Raw genomic sequence first — 19,789 nt, forward strand, 5'->3', positions numbered from 1 at the left:
TGACATTTCTAGCTTATAGACAGTATAAAAATAAAGCAAATATGTTTTTTAAATTGTTTTTCTATTCTTTCTCGCTCACTCCAGGGAGTCCAAACTGTTTTCCAGTTTCCACAATAATACACTCAGAAGGGAAAACTCTTGTATTACAAAAGTAATATAATTTATTGAAATATAGTTTTACAGGACATAAAATTCTACAAAACAAAAGGTGTATCGTTAAAAAAAGATGAAAGCCAGCTTTTTTTTTTTTGTAAAAAATGGTAACATGTGTAAATGGATTCTAAAATTCACCCTTGATGTTCCGTAGTTCTTGTGCTCAGGAGGAGCATCCACAGTCCTGTTTCCCTCAGATAGCAATGTTATGACATGGTATTACAACATCAGTTTTAAAGGGCGCAATAACAATTTCAAGTCTGAGCCAAAACATGACCGACCACTACAACCAAAGGAAAACTGCAGTAAAATGAGAGACGAAGTGCTATAAGAAACATGGGATGTGAAGTCAGGAAACACAGGAAGAGAGTAGACTGGAGATTCAGTCAATTTTGGCAATATCTCTAGGAAAAGGTGATTCTTAAAGAGTGATGTCATGAAATCATCCAACAGGTGAACAAATACAATTCTGAAGCTATGGCCCTGTGGGGACTGGGCTGGTTCTTCAGTCTCCTCTTCCCTGATAATGTCCTGTAGAAGGCGGCTCTTCCTGATAGTAGCTGGAGGGAAAAATACAACGCGACACAATACGTAGCAATACGACACAAGGATAATTTGTGTCCTATGAGGAACAGCTTCTTCAATCATCAATGATGTTCTTCAAGTTTACGCTTTTTAGATGTTGGCTCACCAGCTGCCTGGTCTGTTTCCCCATCATTTTTTACAACCTCATTTGTAACAGTGATACCTGTTAATAGGTACCCACCGCCACCACTCATCATCAGTTTGGGATGGCTTCGGTCTGGCAAAACCTACCAAGAACAAGAGAGGCACATGTTACTATAGTAGAATACTTTAAGCAGCACCAGTTGTGTAATCACAATAGGTGGATGTGGTTCAGAATTCCAAAGGCCAGGATGAATATCCCTTATCTGAAACACTTGGAATCTGTAATGTTTTGGATTTCAGATTTTGAAATATCTATATCTGCATATACATACACAATTGAATTATTTTGGAGATGCAAGCCAAGTCTAAATACAACTTTCATTTATGTTTCATATACGTCTAATAAACACATCCTGAGGGAAATTTTATACAGAATATTTATAATAATTTTATGCATGAAGCCAAGTTGACATACATTTAACTATCCGAAAACAATGGTGTCACTATCTCAGCTACCCAAGTAGACAATTTTGGATTATTCAGTATTTTGGAATTCCGGATATGGGTTGCATAGTAGTATTATACAGTTCAACATGTAAAAAACCAGCCATTAAAGCAAAAAGTATAAAGAGATTGGTCACAGTTTCAGCACATCAGAGAAACAGTCTCACTACTTAGATGTTTATAACAGTTGGATACCTAACTCTACAATACCAAGGTGAAGCATTAAAAGATGTAATACCGTAATTTCTGTTTTCATTGGGATGGGGAATCTTTGACGGGCCAGATGTTTTGGGTCAACTTTCAACAGAACAATGTTGCTAATACTCAGGAATTGTAGGGTTATAGTTCAAACACTGAAGCCTCGAGGGGAGGTCCCACCTCTGTATTCCTTGGACACTGACTCTAAGATTCCTGAGATCCATTTTAATTGGCAAGGTAAAGGATGAACCTCTGCCTCTCTTATTATTATAGAATCATAGAGTTGGACGAGACCTCATGGGCCATCCAGTCCAAACCCCTTCCAAGAAGCAGGAAAATCACATTCAAAGCACCCCCGACAGATGGCCATCCAGCCTCTGCTTAAAAAGCCTCCGAAGAAGGAGCCTCCACCACACTCTGGGGCAGAGAGTTCCACTGCTGAACGGCTCTAACAGTCAGAAAGTTCTTCCTAATGTTGAAGTGGAATCTCTTTCCTGTAGTTTGAAAGGAAGGAAGGAAGGAAGGAAGGAAGGAAGGAAGGAAGGAAGGGAGGGGGAGAAGGGTATGACGGAAAGCAAGGGAAGAAGGAAAGAAAGGAACAAAAAAGAGGGCGATGGAGGAAATCAAGGGAAGAAAGCTAACTCCACAGTTATCCCCATTTCTATTGTGCTATTTCCCCCATTTTAATCATACAGTACAGCTCTGTTAACATTTCTTCAGCAATGAAAGGACATCTGCTACATAAAGGAACCAGTGAACGGTTGAGAATGACCACATGTTTCTTCTCACTCACAAAGTAGTACGTAACATTTCCGATTCTCACCTGATAGCTCCGTAACCATGTCTCTGAAAGTTTAAGATTAATGACTCCTCCTTTCTCTCTCAGCTTCGTGTAGCACTCCACTAATGGCTAAGAAGAGAAGAAAGACTGAAATTACTAAATGGGCTTATTGAAACAGGTAGAAAAAGAACCAAAAGAAAATGTTTCTCATTCACCTCTTTATGCTGGCAGTAAACAACAAAAGGCCTTGAAGGAGCAACAAATTCTAGTAACGATAGTAGTAAGGGCACTGGATGAAATCGACTGGCTATGATCAGACTGCAATAGAAAGTTGTGCAGAGATTAGCTATGTTTCCCAACATATCAAAACTATAAATTTAGATTTGTAAAGAGAAAGATGAAGCCATTAAGAAATATTGTGTAGGAAAGAACAATGCCCCCCCCCCCCAATTCAGCATTTAACAATATAATAAGGATTTCACATTTGAAAGACAAATATAAACACTGGAAACTACAGGCAGTCCCCGAGTTACAAACATCTGACTTACAAACGATTCGTAGTTAAAAACAGATGTGAAACAACAGCAAGTGAGAGAAATCTATTCCTCGGAAGGGAAATTCACTCTTGGAAGAGTTATTATCATGGAGAAAAGTATCTCCACTGAATCTTTCTCACAAATCCTTGTTTCTACAGGAAGCCACATTTTTCAAGATATAATTATCACAAGGACAGAAAATGAGGTGAAATATTCTGAACAAGGGAACAGACAGTGAAATAAACACCACAGGGGTGTTAACCCTTCCCTATGCTATCCACAGCTAAAAAGATATAATTTTGGCTGGAGTTACACTTTACAAATGTACCCGTTTCAAGTTACAAAGAAATTCAGCTTAAGAACAAACCTATTCATAACTTGGGGACTGCTTGTACTGAATGATTAAGGTGAAATGTGTTTCTATGGTGATTTTTCTTTCTTTCTTACTTTTCATCCTTTCTGAACCTAATTATCCACTCCTTACCCAAAATATTATGGGTACTGATTATCAAGAGCAGAGCTTTCCAAAAGGTGTGACACAAGATATTAATATGTTGGCTGCAGTGTGTAGGTGTGTCACTCGAACATAACAAAAAACCTCTTAGTCTATGTAAAATAAGCAATAAATCATATATTTTTGAAAGTACAAATGAAAGGTTTTTATGAAATATTTTGTGTCCTCATACATTTCATGACTACAATTTATGTATGTGTCCATATCTTTTACATGGGGTTGGTTTAAAGTCCAAGTTGGTAGTAAAACTGAATTATCATGTTGTGAAATGATAGATGTATAAAAAGTTTGGAAAACTCTGGTCTAGAGATAGTACTGGAAAACTGGATATGATGAGATTGGATAGAAATTAACACTATGTAACACATTGTTGTTCCTCAGCTATAAGTGTTATTTCCTAATTGGTTCCATCATAAAAACATGGGAAAAGTTTATTAAGCTGCAAAAACTTTGTCTTGGCGGGACATCCTGCAGCACATTATTTTAGTTTTTCAATGAATGTCTGATAGAGTCTCAACCAAATCAACACAGTTTGAGGCAGCCACAAAAACAAAGTTTCTGAAGTATAACAGCTACTTTCAAAGTAAGTACCACACAACTAAACAGGAAATAAGACTTTCAAACCAAGAACAGAAAATATTTCAAAATTTGTTACAAAGTAAATGGAGAAAAACAACTATGCTAAGAAGGAAAATGTAATAAAATAAAAACCATTATAAAAGGATGACAGAGCCAAAACAGTGAGGTTACCACATTGAACCATTCAGGCAGAATAGGAGACTTAAGACTTGACTAATTCTGAATGGTAGTGTACAATATTTCTTGCAAGCAGTATTATGTAAACCAGACTCACCCATCAGCATTTTTGTCCTTCAACAAAGCAGCGGTTTCTACAAACTTTTTCCTTTTTTCCTCTTGTTTCTTTTCTTTGTCATGTGCCTGGGAAAAACAATTTTAAGAGGCTGAATGACAGATATGGCTTTCTAAACAAATCCTTTTATGTATAACTTTGAAAAATTATATAGCACACCAGGACTGGAAATTTTTAGCTTTCCAGATATTCTTGAACCACGGTTCCCAGCATTCCTCACCAATGGTGCTGCTGGGAGACGCAGTCCAATAACATCTGGGTGGCCACACGATTTCCAGCCCACAAATAATTTGTAGGAGGAACTGACTTCAATTTCCACCCCCTATCAATTCAAAAAATTGTTCACACATAAATAGAATTATGAAAGATCAATTGTCTTCCAGCGTTTGTTAAATTAGGCCCATTTCCTAAACTTTAATATTGATGAAGTTTAGTTATTCAGTGGCATCAAATGCACTAGTGTTTCTCAACCTTCCTAATGCCGCAACCCCTTAATACAGTTCCTCATGTTGTGATAACCCCCATTTCATTGCTACTTCATAATTGTAATTTTGCTACTGTTATGAATTGTAATGTAAATATCTGATATGCAGGATGTATTTTCATTCATTGGACACAATTTGGTACAATTACCCAATACATCAAAATCTGAATATTGGTGGGATTGGAGGATGGGGCATTTGATTTTGTCATTTGGGAGTTGTAGTTGCTGGGATTTATAGTTCACCTACAAACAAAGAGCATCCTAAACTCCACCAACAATAAAATTGAACCAAACTTGACACACAGAACTCCCATGACCAACAGAAAATACTGGAAGAGTTTGGTGGGCATTGGTCTTGAATTTTGGAGTTGAAGATCACCTACATCCAAAGAGCACTGTGGACTCAAAACAATGATGGATCTGGACCAAACTTGGCATGAATACTCAATATGCTCAAATTTGAACACAGGTGGAGTTTGGGGAATTAGACCCTTAAATTTGGGAGTTGTAGTTACGGGGATTTACAATCAAAGAGCATTCTGAACCCCACCAACGACAGAATTGGGCCAAACTTCCCACACAGACCCCCATGATCAACAGAAAATACTGTGTTTTCTGATGGTCTTTGGTGACCCCTTTGACACCCACTCATGAGCCCCCCCCCCCGGGGTCCTGACCCCCAGGTTGAGAAACGCTGCACTAAGGCAAGATTTCTTATGCTCTTATCCTGAAGTCAATCGCATTAGTCTACAAAAAAGACATTGATGAATTTAACTTGCGGATAACTTCAAGTCAGCAGGAACAACAAGCATTCAGTGGCACCTTCTATTATACCAATGGTTCTCAACCTGGGGTCCCCAGATGTTTTTGGCCTTCAACTCCCAGAAACCCTAACAGCTGGCAAACTGGTTGGGATTTCTGGGAGTTGTAGGCCAAAAACATCTGGAGACTCCAGGTTGAGAACCACTGTATTATACTAATGTTGAGGATAAATCTTGGCAAATGGGGGGTAAACACTTGCAAGTGTGAACCGGTCTTCAGAATGTCATTAGACAGCTTTAAATTCTTGTAAAAAGGTACACTTAACTTCAAGTATAAACATGATGGTGTACCCATTCAATTAGCTACAGAAGCTACAAACGGCCACCCAGTAATACCATGAAGTTTCAGAACTGAATGTGGGGTATCAAATCTTGTAAATACATAAACATAAACAACATCTGACTCATTTCTTAAGTTTCCTTGAGTTAGTCAATAGAACCTTACTGTTCCCTTTGCTTTATTATTGTCAAATGCTTCACCCTCAGTTGGGAGGTCCGCCGCTTCTTGTTCTTCTGGCTGATTGCTCTCCATCATGGCACTGCTTTCCATATCTACATCTTGTATAGGCTGCTGTTTCTCGTCGCTTGACCCATTGCTGTCTTCTGCCAAAGCCAGACTGTCTTCAGACTCAGAGGGCAGGGCCTTTAAAGAAAATGTCCCAGAGAGAACACTCTCCACTTTGCTGAGCGGGAACTCATAAAGCATCTGGAAAAAGGAGTCTGGGAATCCAAAGCAGTTCGTGGCAGCTCTGACAGGTCCTCCCCCAGGATACATATTAATAATGGATCCATAGCCTGCAAACATCAACCAAAGTTAGCATAATAAGTATTAGAACTCACAAAGCTGCATTGTGATAGACTGCTGCTGCTCCTGCCACAGGGGTCCTGAATCCTTCCATCCAGCTTGGCTGCCCTGGACTACTTGTGAGTAGGAGAAGCCCCAGGCCCTTTCCAACTGGGTGCGACTCAGCAATCCTCCAAGGAGGGAGTGACTATAAAGCTGTGTTGCACCTGCCTTGGCCTAGTCTCAGACTGCTGCTGCTCCTGCCACAGGGGTCCTGAATCCTTCCACCCAGCTTGGCTGCCCTGGACTACTTGTGAGTAGGAGAAGCCCCAGGCCCTTTCCAACTGGGTGCGACTCAGCAATCCTCCAAGGAGGGAGTGACTATAAAGCTGTGTTGCACCTGCCTTGGCCTAGTCTCAGACTGCTGCTGCTCCTGCCACAGGGGTCCTGAATCCTTCCATCCAGCTTGGCTGCCCTGGACTACTTGTGAGTAGGAGAAGCCCCAGGCCCTTTCCAACTGGGTGCGACTCAGCAATCCTCCAAGGAGGGAGTGACTATAAAGCTGTGTTGCACCTGCCTTGGCCTAGTCTCAGACTGCTGCTGCTCCTGCCACAGGGGTCCTGAATCCTTCCACCCAGCTTGGCTGCCCTGGACTACTTGTGAGTAGGAGAAGCCCCAGGCCCTTTCCAACTGGGTGCGACTCAGCAATCCTCCAAGGAGGGAGTGACTATAAAGCTGTGTTGCACCTGCCTTGGCCTAGTCTCAGACTGCTGCTGCTCCTGCCACAGGGGTCCTGAATCCTTCCATCCAGCTTGGCTGCCCTGGACTACTTGTGAGTAGGAGAAGCCCCAGGCCCTTTCCAACTGGGTGCGACTCAGCAATCCTCCAAGGAGGGAGTGACTATAAAGCTGTGTTGCACCTGCCTTGGCCTAGTCTCAGACTGCTGCTGCTCCTGCCACAGGGGTCCTGAATCCTTCCATCCAGCTTGGCTGCCCTGGACTACTTGTGAGTAGGAGAAGCCCCAGGCCCTTTCCAACTGGGTGCGACTCAGCAATCCTCCAAGGAGGGAGTGACTATAAAGCTGTGTTGCACCTGCCTTGGCCTAGTCTCAGACTGCTGCTGCTCCTGCCACAGGGGTCCTGAATCCTTCCATCCAGCTTGGCTGCCCTGGACTACTTGTGAGTAGGAGAAGCCCCAGGCCCTTTCCAACTGGGTGCGACTCAGCAATCCTCCAAGGAGGGAGTGACTATAAAGCTGTGTTGCACCTGCCTTGGCCTAGTCTCAGACTGCTGCTGCTCCTGCCACAGGGGTCCTGAATCCTTCCACCCAGCTTGGCTGCCCTGGACTACTTGTGAGTAGGAGAAGCCCCAGGCCCTTTCCAACTGGGTGCGACTCAGCAATCCTCCAAGGAGGGAGTGACTATAAAGCTGTGTTGCACCTGCCTTGGCCTAGTCTCAGACTGCTGCTGCTCCTGCCACAGGGGTCCTGAATCCTTCCATCCAGCTTGGCTGCCCTGGACTACTTGTGAGTAGGAGAAGCCCCAGGCCCTTTCCAACTGGGTGCGACTCAGCAATCCTCCAAGGAGGGAGTGACTATAAAGCTGTGTTGCACCTGCCTTGGCCTAGTCTCAGACTGCTGCTGCTCCTGCCACAGGGGTCCTGAATCCTTCCACCCAGCTTGGCTGCCCTGGACTACTTGTGAGTAGGAGAAGCCCCAGGCCCTTTCCAGCTGGGTGCGACTCAGCAATCCTCCAAGGAGGGAGTGACTATAAAGCTGTGTTGCACCTGCCTTGGCCTAGTCTCAGACTGCTGCTGCTCCTGCCACAGGGGTCCTGAATCCTTCCATCCAGCTTGGCTGCCCTGGACTACTTGTGAGTAGGAGAAGCCCCAGGCCCTTTCCAACTGGGTGCGACTCAGCAATCCTCCAAGGAGGGAGTGACTATAAAGCTGTGTTGCACCTGCCTTAGCCTTGTGTTGCCTGCGCAATTTAACCGGATAGAGACCAACTGGGCCGACCGCCACCGTGTCGACCACCTCCGGAGGTCCATCCGCTATCTTACATCAATCGTCTGTTTTACATCTGAATCATAGCACTTGTGCCAACTGTCAATCTCTTGTTTACTGTGTTTACATATTGCCAACATCGAACGTTATAGTTCCATCCTAACTTGCTGCTAATGTGATAATAAGAGCATAGCATAGCACTTTAAAGGCGCCTGCCTCTGTCGCCAACTGTTTTTGCACTTTGTCCCTTCCCCGAGTCCCCCTGCCGCACTTTAGTAGCATTGAGGGCCAAGTTTTGGGCTTGTTGCACTTTAATATCTTGTCGCATTTTAAGTTCCTGCACTTTAAGAACTACCCTTGTAGCCGTGGATTTTGCTATTGTTACTACTGTTGCACTTAAGACTCTAGCACTCTAGGGACCACCCTATTTTGCGGTTGAACGTTTACCATCTGTATTTACCATCTACCAAAGTGTATTGTTCCCATCCATGTGGTCCCCCACCCTCCTATGTATACTGTCTCTGATACTATTGACTGGTGGAAGAAGCAGGGGAGGAAGTGGGCTGGAGCCTGTGAAGAACAATGAGGAGGGGAGGGGGGACAAAGAAGACCAAAGTAATTGGCAAGAAAAAACGCCAACATTTCAAACATCTGATGAAATAGAGATTAAGACCCTGATCAGGAACTGCGGCATGGAGGAGGGGAGGTGTTCCACTAGCCGAGGGGCCCCCATAGAGGTCGTGGTGGGAAGGAGGAGATGCGGGAAAAGGAGACCTCAAATTTGGCCAAATTCGGACCATTTATCCAAAACATTAACAATTCCAACTCGGTCTCCTAAGGTAAATTGGTGTAACCAGGTGAGCGGACCCTCTGGACTGAAGGTGGTGCTGTTGAACGCCAGATCTGTCAACGGAAAAACGACCTGGATCCAGGACCTAATCCTGGACGAGCGGGCAGATCTGGCGTGCATCACGGAGACCTGGTTGGATGAAGCTGGAGGAGTAAATCTGACCCAGCTTTGTCCTCCGGGCTTCTCCGTGCAGCACCAACCGAGATCCGGAGGGCGGGGAGGCGGGGTCGCAGTGGTCTATAGAGATTCCATCCATCTGACCAGGTGCCCCATCCCGCAGACCGCAAATTTTGAAAGCGTCTACCTGAGGGTGGGTGACCGGGACAGAATAGGGATTCTGTTAGTGTACCGTCCACCTCGCTGCACTACAGTCTCCCTACCTGAGCTAGCGGGGGTGGTCTCGAGCCTGGCGTTGAAGTCTCAACAGCTCCTTGTGCTGGGAGACTTCAACATCCATGCCGAGGCGACCCTCACAGGTGCGGCTCAGGACTTCATGTCTGCCATGGCAACCATGGGGCTGTCCCAACAAATATCTGGCCCCACCCACTGTGCTGGACACACATTGGATTTGGTTTTCTGCCAGGGATGGGAACAGGGTGGCGGTGTGGAGGAGTTGTCCATCTCTCCGTTGCCATGGACCGACCACTTCCTGATCAGATTTAGGCTCACTGCGCCCCCTAACCTCTGCAAAGGTGGAGGACCTATTAAGATGGTCCGCCCCAGGAGGCTGATGGATCCGAATGGATTCCTGACGGCTCTTGGGGATTTTCCCGCCACCTCGGTAGGTGACCATGTCGAAGCCTTGGTGGCTCTCTGGAATGGGGAGATGGCCAGGGCTATTGACATGATTGCTCCGGAACGTCCCCTCTCAAGTAGCCGAGCTAAACCAGCCCCTTGGTTTACTGAGGAGCTGGCAGTGATGAAGCGAAGGAAGAGGGAACTAGAGAGCGTGTGGCGTTCAGATCCGAGCGAGTCAAACCGAGCACGGTTTGTGTCCTTTCTTAGGGCATATGCCGCGGCAATAAAGGCCGCAAAGAAAACTTTCTTTGCGGCCACTATTGCGTCTGCAAAGAACCGTCCAGCGGAGTTGTTTCGGATTGTCAGAGGTCTTTTAACTCCCACCACTGCAGGTGGGAGCCCTGACAATTCGGTCGCGCGCTGTGAAGCATTTGCTCGGTTCTTTGCAGACAAAGTCGCCTTGATCCGTTCTGGGCTGGACGCCGCGTTAGATGCAGACTCCGAGAATGTAACAAGAGCACCTGCTTGTCCTATTTTGATGGATTCTTTTCAGTTTGTGAAACCCGAGGATGTGGACAAGATACTTGGAGGAATGAGGCCCACCATGTCCATCCTAGACCCCTGCCCATCCTGGCTTCTGAGGGAGGCCAGAGGGGGATTGGCTGAGTGGGTAACAGTGGTGGTGAATGCCTCCCTTCGGGAAGGCAAGATTCCAGCGAGCCTAAAACAGGCTATCATAAAGCCGCTGTTGAAGAAGCCATCACTGGACCCCACTAAATTAGACAACTTTCGGCCTGTTTCCAATCTCCCCTTCTTGGGCAAAGTCATGGAAAGCGTGGTGGCCTCACAACTCCAGGTATTCTTGAGAGACACGGATTATCTGGATCCGGCACAGTCTGGTTTCAGACCGGGGCATGGTACCGAGACGGTCTTGGTCGCCTTAGTGGATGATCTGCGCCGGGAGCTAGACAGGGGGAGTGTGTCCCTGTTGGTGCTCCTGGACCTCTCAGCGGCCTTCGATACCATCGACCACGGTATCCTTCTGGGGCGCCTTGCGGAAATGGGTCTTGGGGGCACTGCTCTGCAGTGGCTCCAGTCATTTCTGGAGGGCCGCACCCAGAAGGTGTTATTGGGGGACTCCTGTTCCGCACCACAACCTTTGACTTTTGGGGTGCCACAGGGTTCCATACTGTCCCCCATGCTGTTTAATATCTACATGAAGCCGCTGGGTGAGATCATTCGGAGTTTCGGGGTGCGGTGTCATCTGTACGCAGATGATGTCCAACTCTGTCACTCCTTCCCACCTGCTACTAAGGAGGCTGTTGAGGTCCTGAACCGGTGCCTGGCCGCTGTAACGGTCTGGATGAGGGCGAACAAACTGAAACTAAATCCAGACAAGACAGAGGTACTCCTGGTCAGTCGCAAGGCCGAACGGGGTATAGGGTTACAGCCTGTGCTGGACGGGGTCGCACTCCCCTTGAAGGCGCAGGTTCGCAGCTTGGGTGTGACTCTGGACTCATCGTTGAGCCTGGACCCCCAGGTTTCAGCGGTGACCAGGGGAGCATTTGCACAGCTCAGGCTCGTGCGCCAGCTGAGCCCGTATCTCGGGAAGTCTGACTTGGCCACGGTGGTACACGCTCTTGTCACATCCCGCCTGGACTACTGCAACGCTCTCTACGTGGGGCTGCCCTTGAAGACGGCCCGGAAGCTTCAGCTGGTTCAGCGCGCGGCAGCCATGTTACTAACTGGAGCGGGTGGCAGGGAGCACACAACGCCCTTGTTGTCCCAGCTCCACTGGCTGCCGATTTGCTACCGGACCCAATTCAAGGTGCTGGTTTTGGCCTACAAAGCCCTAAACGGTTCCGGCCCAAAATACCTTTCTGACCGCATCTTGGCCTACGAGCCCACGAGGACCTTGAGATCGTCTGGGGAGGCCCTTCTCTCGATCCCGCCTGCCTCACAGGCACGGCTGGCGGGGACGAGGGAGAAGGCCTTCTCGGTGGTGGCCCCCCGGCTGTGGAACACTCTCCCTGCACACATCAGACAGGCGCCTTCCCTCATGTCCTTTCGAAAAAGCCTTAAGACATGGCTGTTCGAGAGGGCATTTAATTAAGTGCTAAACAATACGGTAATGAGAACTGGAATGGAACAAGGAATATGAGACTGGCTATGATTCCACTAAGAGACGAAGCGGATGTTTAGTGTAGTCTGTAATTGTTGTATAGTTTATATGTTGTTGAAACTGGCTTTTTTGTAATTGTCTTTTATGTGTACTGTACACCGCCATGAGTCGCCCTTATGGGCTGAGAATGGCGGTTAATAAGTGCATCAAATAAATAAATAAATAAATGCGTAGGTTCAGTGAAGAACTGCCATTGCTTCCCTTCCATTCTTTGTTCCCATTTAGGAGCACCTTAAATTGGTTGTTGGCCAAAACAGAAGGTAGATTTGGAGAAATAAACAACTGTTTCCCAGTGGCTTCCTATATGTTTATCTTTTCTATGGCTTTACGTAATATTGAATAATCTGTTTTATGTGAAATTGCTATTCCACTATGCATTCCTTCAAAAAAGGACAATGAAAGATTGTATTTTTAAAGCCATACTCTACCATAAAAATATCAATGTTTTAGTGTTTCCAAAAATGTTTCGTTCCAAAAGTTCTATGTTTCAGTTGTTCTTTTTTGGAAAATTGCATTCATAATCTTTTGGAGATCATACCTTTTTAGAAAAGCATGTGGTATACAACCAGATATAATTATGTAAGACAATGGCCTCAGTTGTTAGACTGAATAACCTGTTATCTCCGATCTGTTAGGAAAACAGAGATTTGCCAGTGCATAAAACCACTAGAGGTTTAGAAATATTTTTCAGTGCCATATAGTTAGATAGATAGATAGATAGATAGATAGATAGATAGATAGATAGAGATTTCCCCTTGACATTAAGTCTAATCATGTCCGACTCTGGGGGGTGGTGATTTCTAAGCCGAAGAGCTGGCATTGTCCATAGACACCTCCAAGCTCATGTGGCTGGCATGACTGCATGGAGCACCGTTACCTTCCTACCGAAGCAGTACCTATTGATCTACTCACATTTATATGTTTTTGAACTGCTAGGTTGGCAGAAGCTGGGACTAACAGCGGGAGCTCACCCCGCTACCTGGATTTGAACTGCCAATCTTTCAGTCAGCAAGTTCAGTAGCTCAGCAGTTTAACCTGCTGCACCACTGGGGGTTCATACATATACATACACACACACACACACACACATATATATATATATATATTCTCCCATAAAACAACTTGTTTTATATCATGCACTCAAGAGACAAAAATGAAGTAAACGTTGATATAAATAACATATTTCGTTTACTCACAACCTTCATACAAAGATACAAAATGTATTAATCCATGTTTGAGACAGTTCCCTGTGCCAGCCAACCAGGGCATGTCTCTTATAACAAAACAGCTATTAATGGGTCACATTGTCAAAGAGAGAGAGAGAGAGAGAGCATTTGGTTTACAGCCCCTTCTATAACTTCTCAGGAACCATAGAGTAAAGGAAACTGCATACCAGAACATACATACAAACAGTAAGCAACAGGATCATAGAAAAACAGATTACTAGAGAAGGCTTGAAAAAGGTTGTCATTTCCTACGGTTCTTACCTCCCATTCTCTCCATAACAGCACCAAGGACCAACCCTGCACAAGTTTCCATTACAATCATCTTGTTGCCAGCATGGACATTTCCCCAAGTCAGCATCTGTGCTAGAGTATCATATCTCAAATAACTGGAAAAATAAAAGTTTTATTTCACTCTCAGTATGATCTACCAAATTTTAAGGAACACAATGAGCTATGTAGGGGTTTGATAAGAAAGAACGTACAAAAATAAGTACATCCTTCTGAAGGACCAAGTTGTTCAATAGCAAATTGGTGCCCTCTGAAGGAGAACTGATGAATATAATTTATTTTGACAATTCCAAGGTATAATTTGAAACTACCCATGTTTCTGCCTTATGGAGCACACACCGAAAAAACAAACAAGGCTTGAAAATATATCTGGTCCTTTTCTGTCAGAAGTAGACTGTAGAATTGCACTGACAGACATAGAGATTCCTAGGAAGTTTGGACAGTGTTTTTAAATTGTGCCTCTGACCCCCCACAAACGTGTACAAAATCTGGCTACCATTATTTTAAAACCTCTAGAATCAGGACAGTAAATAAAGAGCAAGACTCAAAAATCAGGGGAATTCCAGACAAGAATCAATCAAGGCCAGCTAACACCTCCAAACAAAGGATCTTCCAGGCAGGAAGCAGCCAGGCTTTGAAGCTGCAAGGCCATTAAATGCTCATTAAGGTGGCCAATTGCAACATTCATACTTGCCTCAAGCAGACAAGAGTTCTTTCTCTCACCCTGGACATTCTTCACTTGCCAAGTTTCCCACAGACCCCTCAACCTCTGAGGATGCCTGCCACAGATGTGAGTGAATAATCAGAAAAGTATGCTTCTGGAACATGGCCACACAGCCCGGAAAACACACAGTAATACAAAAGATTATAGTTTCCATTCTTTCAAATATGCATTTAGATATCTAAGTTTCTCATATAAATGACATGCAACAAGCCTTACTTGATCTTTCCTGGTTCTCTTGCGTAATACATTGTCGACAGAATACGTGTCGATGGTTTTACAATTGTAATAATTGCTTCATATCTGTAAGCAAAGCACAACAACTTGTGTTAAAGGCACGGAGAATCTGCTTGACTTCAACTACTCCCTGAAATGGCCAAGATTCAACTTACTTTTTTTTCTTTTTCTTGATGTATTTATCCTGGGCAAATTCTGTCTTGTCTCTAAATGTAGTGCTGTTTTCTATCAATTGCTGGACAATTTCCTTCAAGAGAAGACAAGTTTATTCATTTCTTAAATGAATTAAAATTATTTGGAAATATGCTTCACTTTAAAAACAAGCCAACAAGGAAACATTACTCAATTATAAATTATATAGCTGGTTCATTATCGTAACAGTGGAGCCCCTGGTGGCACAGTGGGTTAAACCCCTGTGCTGGCAGGACTGAAGACTGACAGGTTGCAAGTTCGAATCCAGGGAGAGCACAGATGAGCTCCCTCTGTCAGCTCCAGCTCATCATGCAGGAACATGAGAGAAGCCTCCTACAAGGATGGTAAAATATTAAAAAACCAAAGACATCCAGGCGTCCCCTGGGCAACATCCTTGCAGACGGCCTATTCTCTCACACCAGAAGTGACTTGCAGTTTTTCAAGTCGCTCCTGACAAGACAAAAAAAAATTAACTGAACACAGGGAGGAACGCATGCTAACCTAGGGATATGATTCTCTATGAGCTCCAAGAAGACAGATTACATACTTCAAAGCAAGTAATCCCAGCAAGGACCAGATATAACAAATTCTTCTAATGATACTTTTCAAGTAACAGCCATACTACTCTGTCTCTGGCCAAAAACCAGGGTAGCATTTATATAGGACCAGAATGATATACTTGTTGGCAAAAGTACCCAGGTTCATTCTCTGAATTTTCCATTTAAACCAGTGGTTCCCAACATTTTTTTGACCAGGGACCACTTGACCAGGGACCATTTTGACAAGAGACCACTCTCCAACATTTGTACCAAAAGGGTTAGAAATCAATTTTTGGTCAACTTTAGATTCAGTTTGGTGATTTGGGGTGCTGATTCAGAAAAATGCATTGGATAGACCACATCAGCTCTAGTTTCTGATACAGAATATATGCCATTCAGTAGTCGCCATCTGCTCACCCAAAGAAAACCGTATTTAATAAGCCTCGGCACTGTACGAGGGTTTCGCAAGACCAGTCGCTCTAGTTGCAACGGTGACGCCGTGGACCATATTTTAGTTCTTGGGGACCACTGGTGGCCCACAGACCACAGGTTGGGAAACACTGATTTAAACTATGAGATAGCGACTGATGGGAAAGGTCCCATCTCTGCCACACAACCATTTGTTGGTTCCTGCCTATTTTTGCCTGAGACTCAGAGAGTCAGTGGTTACCATCCATTGGTCCTGCAGATCTTTTGGACTTCAAATGCTAGAAGTCCGAGAGTCAACTGTTCACAACACTGGAGGAGACAACATAACCTGGGAACAGGCAGTGTTCTAGGTTCTAACTATACAGAACTGCACATATGGAAGAACATGTTTTCTAAATACAATAGACTCTTTTGACATAGGCTGAATCTACACTGATCATTTCATGCAATTTCAAGTCTGTATTGAAGAATGTGGTTTTGCTGTGCAGATAATTGCACAGCAAATCTTGGAACGACTTCGAAGCCCAGATTATGATTACACAAAACCACAGAGCACTGATATTCATTTAGGATCCTTCTTTTGCGTGCTTTTGTGAAAGTTTGCTGTTTGGCTGGCACATTTGGAGAATAGCTTTGATCTGCATTAAATGGTCAGTGTAGATAAGGCCATAGTATAGTTTTCGAAGTGATAGTGGATCTCCAAGAATCAGTCAGTGAGTCATAAAATACAGGAGTTTTGGAATATATTATTTCATGTGCTAAACTCTATCTCCTCTTCTCCTTATAATACAATGATACACAGTAGAAGTCTGCTCAGATTGAGGCTGAGTATCCCTTACCTGAAATGCTTGGAAACTGAAGTATTTTGGATGTTTTTGGATTTTGGAATACTTGTATTTGCATACATGTATATAATGAGAAACATTGGTGAATGGACTCAAATCTAAACATGAATTTCATTTATGTGGCATATACATCATAGGCAGGTAATTCCATACAAAAAAATTGTCAATAATTTTCTGCATGAAAACAAAGTTTGGGTACATTGAACTATCAAGTAGCAAAAGTGTCATTATTTTAGTCGCCTACAGGGATTATTTTGGATTTTGGAGTACTCCAAGATTTTGGATGAGAAATACTCAACCCACACTGCAAACCACCCAGATTTATCAGACAAATCACCATCAAAGAGATGTGAATGACATAAATTTTAGTTACCTGTCCTTTAATGCCTTTATCTTTCAAAGCCTTGATATCATCATGAGTGAGTTTTTGAGACTTTCCATCGTCAACGATGTTGCGATTATCTGTACCCGCTTCTTTTGCTTCTGAAAATAGTGCATATAGAAGCTTAAAACATTGCTGGAGTAAAGTGAGAATAGCTGGTCCACAAAATAATATTCCTACAGCACTTAAAATCTCAGCTTCCTCCAAATCTTGTAGCTAGAGATTACCAGTTTGGACACAATGGGAAACTGTAGTGAACTGAAGATTTCCTGGCTTGCTTGCATGCATCACCATAAGGCTGGTGTGGCCCTCAATGAAAATGAGTTTGATACCCCTGGACTAAGGCAAGAGAGGAAACCACCAAGGAATAGATCATCTCCACCAGACAAACAATATCTAGTACACTTTGTTTGGGAAAGATACCAAAAATATACTGCCAGAACTTCACACAGATGAACTCTCTGCTTCTCTCCTACCTGTTGCTGTTTCTTCCACCCTCTTTTTTGGCTGTAGGCTCCCACCACCGGTCACTTCAAACGTCGTCCCATAGACCTGCCCAATGGCATTATCGAGGTAGAACCACTGTTTTTCAAAGATGATTTTTCTGGAGATTGGAGAGAAATAGATGAGATACTGAAGGGATGATTATCCAAAATCCCACAAAAACAATCAGACCTAAAGTAGACACAACTTTATTATTCTGGAGCTCAGATGAAAGCACAAACAGGCCCTGTTATCATTACCTTTTAAGGAATTTCTAGTGAAGGCAACTAGACTCCAAAGCAACACCAAAGTCATGAAAGCAAGAATCAATACCACTGGCTGAATCACATAATGTATGTGAAGGTTCACTGCTATGAGGAGGGGAACAGTCCTAAAACTTAACATGCTTCCTCAGGAAAACTCAGGGCTCCATTATAACTTTAATAGGGGAAAACTGGATCCACTTCCCTTAATGCCTCCCAAATGCAGGCAGTCCCCAAGTTACAAACAAGATGGGTTCTGTAAGTTTGTTCTTAATTTTTTTGTAAGTTGGAACATTTTAAATGTAACTCTAGTTATATATATATATATAGAGAGAGAGAGAGAGAGAGAGGGAGAGAGAATTTGTGTGTGGATCAGAATTAATTCAATATAATTAGATTTTGAACAATGTGGCTTGTTGTGGAAACAAGGACATGATAATAATTCTTTCAGGTGTGAATTCCCCTTCATAGGGGGAGATTTCTCTCACTTCCTGTTGTTTACCCCCCCCCCCCCAATTCTTAACTAGGAGTTGTTTGTAAGCTGGATGATTGTAAGTTATTATTATTATTATTAACTTTATTTGTACCCCGCTAACATCTTCCGAAGGACTCGGTGCGGTTTACAAAGGCCAAGGCCCTCAATAAAACAACAGCATAACAATACAACAATAAAACTCATAAAGCAAACCAATCAACATTAAAGCAATAACAGTAAAACATTAAAACAATACATCACGACACATCATGACACATTTAAAACTAAGGGCCGGGCCAAATGTAATAAGGATTTTAGGGGTAGGTGTGATGTGCAGACAATCTTAAATCTCTAATAAAGTGCGTTTGGGACATGATGCTGGGAGTTTCCTATCCTGGAAAGGCACACTGGAACAGCCAGGTCTTCAAGCTCTTCCTAAAGACTGCCAATGTTGGGGCTTGTCAGTTGAGGACTGCCTGTACCCAGAAGTCCATGACTGCCCATCCCTGCTTTCATTTTCTTTCTAGTATCTGAGGTTGAACATCACAGAATCAGAGTTGGAAGATACCCCAAGGGTGATCCAACTGGTCCAGTCCCTTCTGCAGAGACATATACCTAAAGCACTCCTAACAGATGGTCATCCAGGTATCTGCTGGGGTCTCCATGATATGATTAGACTTCATGGCAAACACGGTAAATAATTCACTATGCCGGGTATTATTATTATCATCATTATATCATCGGGTTGTGGTGAGTTTTCGGGGCTGTATGGCCATGTTCCAGAAGCATTCTCTCCTGACGTTTCACCCACATCAATGGCAAGCATCCTCAGACGTTGTGATGTCATAACTCATGACTGCATGGAGTGTTATCTTCTCACCAAAGCGGTACCTACTGATCTACTCACATGTGCATGTTTTCGAACTGTTGGTAGAAGCTGGGGCTAATAGCGGGAGCTCACCCCACTCACTGCATTCGAACCGCCGACCTTTCGGTCAGCAAGTTCCGCAGCTCAGCGGTTTAAACTACAGTGCCACCAGGGGGTGTATACATATAATAATAATAATACAACTGTTATATGTTTATCTTGTCTTTCCTCCCATGAGCCCAAGTGTGACTGTACAGTGGGATCTCACTATCCACTGGAGCTTGGTTCCAGAACTTCCGCAGATACTAAAAATGGGTAGATGCTCAAGCCTCATTGTACAAAGTGGCAGAGTTCAGTTGTGCCCCTTTAAGATATGAGACGGGCAATTCGATGCCGTGGATGCTGGGATCCGTGGATGGGGAGTCCACGGCTGCAACATGCATTGGCGACATGTCAAAAAGAGGAGTTCCTCTGCAGGCAGAGAAGCGAACCTGGCCCACCTTCTCCTGGCGACGGGCACCGCCTTGAAGACCTCGTTCCGCTTGAGCACCGCCCAGTCCCCCTCGCGGATCACCCGCCTCGCGCCCCCGTCCATGCTGGCACGCGCCCTCGCTCTCTTTCCTCCAGCCGCAGGTTTCAGGAAGTGCTGCCCACGCGCATGCGCCGGCCGGGAGAAGCCCCGCCTCCTTTTGGGTTGGGCTTCTCACCCGCTACCCACTCGTCTTCCCTCACAAAAGCCGGCGCGCGCTGGCA

At 44.3% G+C, this 19,789-nt stretch overlaps 1 protein-coding gene across 1 annotated transcript; it reads right to left on the bottom strand.

The window, feature by feature from the left end:
- Nucleotides 1–138: 138 nt before the first annotated feature.
- TRMT6 (tRNA methyltransferase 6 non-catalytic subunit) lies at nt 139–19,699 on the bottom strand. The gene is made up of 11 exons (XM_060786108.2): nt 19,537–19,699; nt 17,424–17,551; nt 16,939–17,048; nt 14,716–14,807; nt 14,543–14,626; nt 13,576–13,700; nt 5,977–6,326; nt 4,209–4,294; nt 2,521–2,623; nt 2,348–2,434; nt 139–965 (listed from the first exon to the last, which is right to left on the bottom strand). The coding sequence occupies exons 1-11, from the start codon at nt 19,629–19,631 to the stop codon at nt 801–803; spliced, it is 1,425 nt and encodes a 474-aa protein (XP_060642091.2). The 5' UTR covers nt 19,632–19,699; the 3' UTR covers nt 139–800.
- Between the last annotated feature and the right edge of the window lie 90 nt (nt 19,700–19,789).

The sequence above is a fragment of the Anolis sagrei genome, chromosome 1, assembly GCF_037176765.1.
Source record: "Anolis sagrei isolate rAnoSag1 chromosome 1, rAnoSag1.mat, whole genome shotgun sequence".
In the NCBI taxonomy this organism is placed as follows: domain Eukaryota; kingdom Metazoa; phylum Chordata; class Lepidosauria; order Squamata; family Dactyloidae; genus Anolis; species Anolis sagrei.

Excerpts from the sequence above, each read along its gene's own strand:
- TRMT6 (XM_060786108.2), bottom strand. The coding sequence starts at position 19,631 with ATGGACGGGGGCGCGAGGCGGGTGATCCGCGAGGGGGACTGGGCGGTG. Across the intron at positions 17,552-19,536 it reads GTGCCCGTCGCCAGGAGAAG|AAAAATCATCTTTGAAAAAC; the intron begins GTGGGCCAGGTT and ends TCCAATCTCCAG. Across the intron at positions 14,808-16,938 it reads ATAAAGGCATTAAAGGACAG|GAAATTGTCCAGCAATTGAT; the intron begins GTAACTAAAATT and ends CTTCTCTTGAAG.